Genomic DNA, 8994 nt, shown 5'->3' with positions numbered 1-8994 from the left:
CCTTTCACAACAGGGGGGACACGCACATGTGCACAGGTGTACATGTATTATCAGGATATATATGTGTGTTTTTTTTCCCCTTGCTGTGGCTACACCTGACAGGGCTCCTCGCCCTCCTTCCGTTCGATGTACAAGCAGGTCTTCTTGTCTTTCTCCTTTTCCTTTTCCTTCTCCTTCTTCTCCTCCAGTGAGCCGGAGTTGTTATCATCCTTTTGGCTATCTCCATTAGGCAAGCATATCCTTTTCCTGTCCATAAACAGCTGGTCGAATTCCTTTTCATCAAACAACTGCGATGAGAGTCTAATGCGGAAGTTTTTCTTCTCAAGGAAATTTAACTCGTTTTTGGTTTTGTCGCTGTTGGCGAAGGCGTTGTTTACGTGACAGCTGTCAATGGAGTCATTTTTTTCGCTCACGGGGGTGTTAAAGACGCTGTTGATGTCGATGAGGTCATCGTCCTCGTTGTTGCTTCCACTTGTAGGGGCGCCATTATTGCCAGGGTTATTCTCCCCCGAGGGACCGCTGCTGCTGCAGATGTGGTTGTCCTTGTCCATGTCGTTGTTGCTGTTGTGGTTGTCCTTGTCCACGTCGTCGTTGCTGTTGTGGTTGTCCTTGTCTTGCTTCTCCTTCGTCTCGTGCAGACGCCATAACTTCTTCCACTTCTCCTTTCGCTTCTTCTCCTCGTCCAGCCAGAAATCTTCAAAGTACTTAAAGTGCACGTTGTATGTTTTGTTGAATGTGACGAACAGCTTCTCCTTGCACTTGGTGATTACTTGTCCGTAGCTTTCGCATCCCTACGTGGAGAAGGCAGGGCGTGGCAGGCGGTGAGTGGGGAGTCATGCGCGCGGCGGGCGGCGCGGACGGGGATCCACGCATGTGGCTAACGTGTGCAGTTGGCGCGTTGGTAACGTGTGCAGTTGGTGCGTTGGTAACGTGTGCAGTTGGCGCGTTGGTAACGTGTGCAGTTGGCACGTTGGTAACGTGTGCAGTTGGCACGTTGGTAACGTGTGCAGTTGACACGCTGCCAATATGTGCAGTTGACACGCCTCCAATACGCACAGCTAACACGCTGCTAATGCGCGCCGCGTCCCTGCCGCTTGCACATGCGGGTGTACCTTCAAAAAGCGCTCGAAGGATTTCTTCTTGTTCTCCTTTAAAAACTCGGAGAGAATTTTTTCCACCTTCCGAATGGACGAAAAATATTTTTTGCTCGTCTTCTCCTTAATGTTCAGAAGTGTGAGCTTCTTCATTTCGTCGAACTCGTCCAGTTCCTTCTTCCGGTTCAGCTCCTGTATAATTTCGTCCACCGCCAGGGAGAGGCAGTTATTGAAGGTGTTCTTCTCGTTCATCGGGTTTGTCAGGTAGTAGTAAATCTGCGTCGGGGGGGATGGCAGTAGCGATGGTAGCGATGGTGGCAAGTATAGATGCTATCACACAGCTCCTCCGCATGTCTCCCCGCATCTCCGCACGCCGGCGCGATAGCTTACCTGGGGGGGGGCTATGTACTCCTCGGATATGGGGCATACCACGTTCTGGTACTTGTCGTACACGGTGTTCTTCCGGTCCAGGTAGAAAATGACCTTGTCTCGGTTGAAGTTGTTAAAATTCCAGAAGCTGTGAGCGTTCTTTATGTCCTGCCAGTGCTCTTCGGGGAGGGGAGGTTATACAGTGGGGTGAATAGTACTCGTGGACGAATGGCATGGCGTGCAGCGGTGTGCAGCGGCGCGGGGACATGAAGTGGAAGCACAACGTGGAAGCACAACGTGGAGGCACAACGTGGAGGCACAACGTGGAAGCACAACGTGGAGGCACAACGTGGAGGCACAACGTGGAGGCACAACGTGGAGGCACAACGTGGAAGCACAAAGCGGAGGCACAAACTGGAGGCACACCGCTCCAGTCTAGCACATACCCGAGTAACCAACGGCCGCCTCACAGTGAGCCAGCGTCGAGACGAAGCAAGTGGGGAGCACCACCTCGTCATAGGAAGTATTGCAGTAGACCTTCTCCTTCTGGTCGATAATGTTGAAAAGCAAAAACTGCTCGTCATTCTCCGAAATCATATTGTTGATGTAGTATCTGTATATGCCATCTCTGCACGATTTACGCGATTGCATAAGTTCTTCCTTCTTCTTCTTATAAAAATGGATCTCCTTCTTATGTTTAAAAGTGTTCAGTATCCCTTCCTCCTCTTTAGTGAAGGCAGAAATGAGAAGGTAGCAAGCGATCGGGTGATTCTCAAAGAAGGTTAAGTATTCTATGTGGTTGTTCACCACCACTGCCACGTCGTACTGTTGTACGTTTAAGGAATCCTTGTCCGTTTCTACGTCGAAGGAGGTCACAGTGGAAGCGTCGTTCAGCAAGTGCACATAAAGTAAGATCTTGATTAGTTTCTCTAATTTGTCCTTCCCTGAGTAGCAGAGAAGGATCCGTTTCTTCAACATGTGAAATTTTTTGATGATATTTTTCAGGAGATCAAACTTTTCCGAGATGTTAAAGTCTTTGAGGAAGAAATTATTTTCGTCGAGGAGCAGCAGGGGATGCACAGAGGCGTCCCACTTGTCCTGGTCGCTCACGTTGTCATATATGAATTTTTGTATGCCGCTCATGTAGGTTATGAGGAAGCACCGTCTGTTCCCGGGGCTTGCCGCTGCTTGGGCGGCCCCTTCGCCGCTAACCACTTCACCGCTAACCACTTCACCGCTAACCACTTCACCGCTAACCACTTCGCCGCGTGGATCACCGCTAACCACTTCACCGCTAACCACTTCACCGCTCCCATGACCCCTCTCCTTGTTGATGACGCAAAAGTGCGCAACGAAGCTCCGCATCAGGTCCCCCAACACCTTCTTGTCCTCCTCACTTTGACTCATCTGGATCCTCGAAACGATGGAGCTGTCGAAATGGGTACTGTTAAGAAAAAAAAGAGACGATAATAAATTCCAATTTTCAACCAATACATTATTTAATATAATTATCCTCTTGGAAAAATCCAAATAACGTAAGTCATTTAAAATACTTATTTTGTTAATTAAGTTAAAGTGAGATGTATCAAGGATTATCACATCACAAGGGACATGCAGAATTTTCGGTAAAAAGTCAACACAAATAATTAAATTATTGTCCTCGGTTTGTATTTTATTTTCAAGAATACTCTCCTCATTTAGATACACGGTTACATTCTCGAGGGTTCTGAACAGACTCTTCCACTTTATTACATTCAAAACGGATGTAACAATAACCAGGTTTTCTCTCTCCTTCAAATTTCGGTTCACGATGTAGGCAGCTTTCAGCTTCCTGGAGTTGTTTTTCTCGCTGTTTATGATAAGTGCGTAGTTTTTATTAAATATGTATTCCACGTAGTCGTACGCCATGTCGAAGGTGAGTTTCTGCCGCTCGTGGGCCTGGGTCCAGCTCGACTCGTCCGCATCCCCATCTGCAGCAGCTCCATTTTCCGCTTCCGCTCCATCTGCAGTAGCTCCATCTGCCGCTTCCATCCCATCTGCCGCTTCCACCCCATCTGTCGCTTCCACCCCATCTGCCGCTTTCCCATCTGCCGCCTTCCCGTCCACCGCTCTCCCTTCCGCCGCCTTCCCGTCCACCGCTCTCCCTTCCGCCGCCTTCCCGTGCGGCGCTCCCCCCCCGCGGCGAGCAAAGCGCCGCTTCAAATCCTCGAAGTGATCCGAGTAAAAGGTGATTTTCTTCCGGACGTACGGGAACCGCTCGTCGGGGATGCCCAAGGCCCTCCGTGTACCCTCCCGTAGCCTCTGCACCCTCGCCTGGTACACACGGTAGTAGTCCCTATACTGTGCAAACAGACACGAAAACAGCTTCTCCTTTGCCTCGATAAAGTTCAACCCACATGACTCAAACTCCTCGTCTCTTTTCTCCTCATCAGGGTACTTCACAATCACATAGCCACGCTCAAAAAAACGAGACAAAAATATGTTGTACCTTAACCTCATCTGTAGCTTGTACAACTGAAGTTTTTTCTTTTCCATGTTGAAAATACGATTCACTGAGTTGAGGAGGTCCTCGTTTTTGTTTCGATAGATGTAATAGAAGACGTATCGAATGTACCTGTTTCGGTAGATTAGATCCCTGACGTTCATGATTTCTTTGTTTAGGATCTCCACGAATTCGTAGTACTGGTAGGGCAGGGTCTTCAGCAGCTGCTCCGTCGAGTTGGAGGCAGCCCCACGGCTGACATCACCGCTGACACCATCGCTGACCCCGCCGATGATCACCCCGTTGCTCCTGGCCATCTGCACGTAGGTACATATCTCATTGTACACATTTTCATAAAAGTAGAAATCGAAGGGCTCGATCACATACTCGTAGTAATTTATATCGATCGTATTTTCCCTGTTGATGAGTAGCGGGTTTAGCTTTTCCACCGTTTCTGCGTCCAGGAAGGGCTCCCCCGGCTGCTCAGTAACCGCGTCATTTTGCGGTCCATTCATACTTGTGCCCTTTTCATTTTCCGTGACCCCCGCGCCGTCCTGAGGTTCCCCTTCCCCCGGTGCGTCCAGCGGAGGGGCGTCCTTCATCGCATCGGCGGCCTCTCTCACTTCGTCCTTCACTTCGCTCATCGAATCTGCGGCGTCTACCACTTCGTCCTTCAATTCACTCATCGCATCGGCGGCTTCTGCCACTTCGTCCTTCACTCCGCTCATCGCATCGGCGGCTTTTGCCACTTCGTCCTTCACTCCGCTCATCGAATCTGCGGCTTCTGCCACTTCGTCCTTTACTTCGCTCATCGCATCGGCGGCTTCTGCCACTTCGTCCTTTACTTCGCTCATGGCACCTGCGGCTTCTGCCACTTCGTCCTTCACTTCCGCCGCTTCCCCGGTGGAGCGTCCCCACGGGACGCAGTTAAACAAATCGATGTCGCGAAACAGCAGCGCGTTCCACTCGGAGAGGGAAAAAATGGAGACATACTTCAAAAGGATGAAATGCATGTACACGAGCAAATTGCATAGATAGTTCACCTGCTTCAACGCATGGTGGAAGTAAAAGCTCTCACACTGCACCTGGTCCACTTTCCCGGGGGAGGTGCAATACAGGTTGGACTTCTTACTCAGCAGATTTTGAATAAACTTCGACTGAATGTGGACCCCACTTTGAGCACGGGTTCTTCCATCTATCCGTCTTTTAGCATTTACTTTTTTGTCACTAGGTTCTTCATCACCCGGCCTTACATCACTTCGCCCTTGGTGTATGGGCTCCTTTTCGTCGGGCTTCTCTACCGGACTCCCTTTCCATCTGCGCAACTGTGCTGCTAAGTCACTTCTGTACTCCCTCCTCTGCACAAAGTCGATATACAGGTCGACCTGCTTGTTCAGACGACGCAAAGTCGCTCCGTCGAAGAGGTAAATTTTTTTTTTTTTTCTCCTCCGTTCGATATTTTTAACATACTTGAATACATATAACAAAGTCCTGATCCGTTTGTCATTTATGTTTTTTTTTTTTACGCTGGACTTGTAGAGAAGCTCCAATATGTTGTAATAGTTTATCAGGCTGTTGGAGCTGCCGCTTCTTCTTCCTGCCGCCGCCGCTGCCGCTGCTGCTGCTGCTGCTCCTCCTCTACCCTCTCTGAGGTTCGCCCTGTTCTTACTCACTTTATTTTCGTAATGCTTGATTCTCTCCCTTATTTGATACATCTTTTCCACGTCACTGAGGTACCTCATCACGAACACTTTTTTCACGTCGACCGCTTCGTTTCCGCTTTGCGCGCCACCACTCACTCCGTACATGCCGCCCACACCGCTCACGCCACTCACGCTACTCATGCCGTACATGCCGCCCACACCGCCCATACCGCTCATGCCACCCGTGTGAACTCCATGCTTGCGTGGAGCATCCATCGGAAGCATGTTCGCACTCTGCGTATGCGGGTGGTTCTCGGAAAATCTGTGCTGTTGGTTCTCGGAAAATCTGTGCTGTTGGTTCTCGGAAAATCTGTGCTGTTGGTTCTCGGAAAATCTGTGTTGTTGGTTCATCCCTCCAGGTCGACTCACCACATTCGAAGGGTAATTAGTCAATTTGGTCTTTTCTTTATTCTTGCAGAAAATCAATTTTTTACTAAAGCTTACACTCTTCGGGCGAGCACTTCCTTTATGTTGTTCCATCGTTTGTTTTCCCTTTCCGTTTTGAGTGACACTTTTATCGTTCTTATTTATAGCACCTCCTTTCCCTGACATTCGATTTGCACCTTTATTCATCGATCCACCACTGAGGGGAAGATCCTTCCACTTTCCTGTATTGGAGTTGTAACTGCTACTATCGTACATAGCGTTGACTGTTGTATCGTTCGTGTTTGGTACTTCTGCGGTGAAATAGGTCGCCCTGTCCCCTTCTGGTTTGACCTCCTGCTCACTCGCTACGTTGTCACTAATGGGGGCTTCTCCAGGAAGGCCTCCATTGACCACGCTGCCGCTAACTACGTTTGGAATAGTACGGAGCTGATCTTCACCTTGACTGCCCTGCTTATACACCCACTCGTGCGGACCGGTGCTGCAGGTGTTGTACGCCCCATGTTGCATGGTCTGACAACTAGGCGAAGAAATGTCCGTCCCCTCAGTAGGATGGGTTACGTTTCCCCCAACACCACCCGTGTCACTCGCATCGAAGGTGTTGCTCGTCGTTGAACCACTTTTCAATCCTGATGACACACTCGAGAAGAAGGGTCCGTTATTGTTCATGTCGTATTCTATGTAATTATTATTAACGCTGTTGGGATGGTACGTATGACTGTTTTTCTTTAGTGTGATGAAATTGTACGCGTCATTGGTTGCGTCCTTCTCTTTGGTGGTGTCGTAGGTACTCCCACTCCCGTGTGTCTTCTTCATTTTTGCACTTTCGCCGGGGCTGTGCTCCTCCTCTTCCCCCGCGACGCAGCCACCGTTTGGCATGCCGCTAACCCCGCTAACGCCGCTAACCCCGCTAACGCCGCTAACCCCGCTAACCCCGCCAACGCTGCTAACCCCGCTCTGCATGACGCCACTCGCGTAATAGCCAAACGAGTCGTCCTTGTTCACCCCCGGGGGGATGCTAAACACATCGTTCTCGCTCGTAAAGGTAACATTTTTTTTCTTCTTCACCTGAACAATACTATCCGTTCTATCGGAAATTTTTTTATTTTCACTGCACCCATTTGCTATTTGTCCGCTGCGGCTAGGTGCACTCGTTCCGTTACTCTGGGAGTGGTGATAATTTTGACTTAACCCATCTGCCTCTTCAGTGTTGCCATTTCGAACGTGTATCTCTCCTGGATTTTTCTTTAAATTGATGAACCCCGCATCCACATTTGCTGGCATGGGTTTATCGCACCCATCAAAAGGGGATCCAGGGTATCCTCCTTCTTGTACTCCGCAAAACTTGTCATATTTTGCTTGTGATTGCATGCTCTCATTCATACTGTTAACAGAGCCGATGATATGTTCAGTCACTTCAGCTCCTCCTTCACTTTCGTTGTGGCATGCGTCTATATTTCCATTTACGTGGTGGCTGGAACGTGCCTCCACCATCGTTCCATGGTCACTTGAGTAGCTGTACGGCAGGCGATTGGCATCGCTCCCGTTGACGAGGCCATTCCCCGTGATGAGGCCATCCCCCGTGATGGGGCCCTTCCCGTTGATGCTGCCATTCATATGGGTGATACCATCCCCGTTGGGAGTGCCGCCGCGATGGCCCGCCGACTCCCCGTGAGGATTCCCCCCCTTGCACTCGTTCTGATGGAAGTGCCCATCTTCTTCACCACTGCGCGAGGCGCTAACTGTTGAAGGCTGATATTGCATGGGTGCACCTGACCCCCCACCGACGATGAATCCATTGCCATTACCGTTTTGCATTGGGACATCTTTGCTTTTTTTGTACAAATGTCCGTTAATATATTTACTTGAATTTACAAAATGGCTCGGGCAGGCATGATTGCCGTTACTCTCCACGCTGCCTCTTCCGCTTTCTTCCGCCCCCTGATCCATGTCGAGCGCTCGGTTGGAGATGTGCAGGGGGCGAAGAGAGCAACGCGTACGAATGGGGAGGGTGGTACGAGTGGAGCGGGTGGTACGAATGGGGCAAATGGGGCGGGTGGTACGAATGGGGAGGATGGTACGAATGGGGAGGATGGTACGAATGAGGCGACGTGTTCTTTACGTCCTTGTGCTGTGTGTATCTTCCACTGGGTAAAGGGTTACTCCTCTTTGTTGCACTTTTTCTGAAGTTTACAACCGTGTTGCAGTCCCCCACTTCGATCGCAGCTGCGTTTTTTTTATTTTATTTTTTATTTTCCCGGTCTTTCTCTGCGTCTACTAGCTTGCTGTGCGTCCTCTTTTCCCTTGGGGGATGTCATACTTTTAGGGTCTGCTTCCGCACGCAAAACGAGGGGCTCTTCGTTGGCGGTGCTCAGTTCGCAAGCTTGCACGATATTATAATTGACAGGGATGGAGGGTGGGGCGAGGTGTGTTCGAGCAACCAGGGCGATCACTCAATGCGGGGGCATTCGCACAAGGAACCAGCCAAGCTGCGTCATCGCCCAGCACGGAGTAAACAAAAAAGGGGGAGAACGAGGTGTACGAGCTGAACGAGATGTACGAGCTGAACGAGCTGAACGAGCTGTGCGAGCTGAACGAGCTGACCAGGTCTCCAAACATGTGACGCTACAAACCGGTGGTAATTCGCACGAGAGGCGCAAAAAAAGACCGTCCGCGTCGCTCACGCACAAGCTGTGGACTTCTTCCTCTGCTGCAGCCACGATGGCATAACCGATCATATATACGTATCTGAGCAGAGAGGAACTCTTTCTCTTTGGAGGGACCCACAGAACTCGTCCTCATGTTTACATATGCATGAGTGGCTCCAACGAACTCCCCTTCATTGTACTCTATCCTCACGATGCTCGATCTCCACAGGTGCCACCAAAATTTGCGTCTTTTAACACTTTGTCTCCTTTTTTTTGGGGGGGGTGGATGGGAGTATTCTTCTAACTGCACTTGG

General features: G+C 50.0%; 1 protein-coding gene across 1 annotated transcript; it reads right to left on the bottom strand.

Moving 5' to 3' along the window:
* Positions 1-1112: 1112 nt before the first annotated feature.
* PCYB_093410 (hypothetical protein) lies at positions 1113-7649 on the bottom strand (the record flags this gene model as incomplete). Its single annotated transcript, XM_004222455.1, has 3 exons — positions 1113-1370; positions 1485-1642; positions 1910-7649. Coding segments are annotated over 3 exons (6156 nt in total), but the record flags the coding sequence as incomplete, so codon positions are not given.
* Positions 7650-8994: the final 1345 nt, after the last annotated feature.

The sequence above is a fragment of the Plasmodium cynomolgi genome, chromosome 9 (assembly GCF_000321355.1).
Source record: "Plasmodium cynomolgi strain B DNA, chromosome 9, whole genome shotgun sequence".
Taxonomy (NCBI): domain Eukaryota; phylum Apicomplexa; class Aconoidasida; order Haemosporida; family Plasmodiidae; genus Plasmodium; species Plasmodium cynomolgi.
The sequence above is the reverse complement of the archived record's forward strand: the minus strand, read 5'-3'. Positions and strand labels throughout refer to the sequence as shown.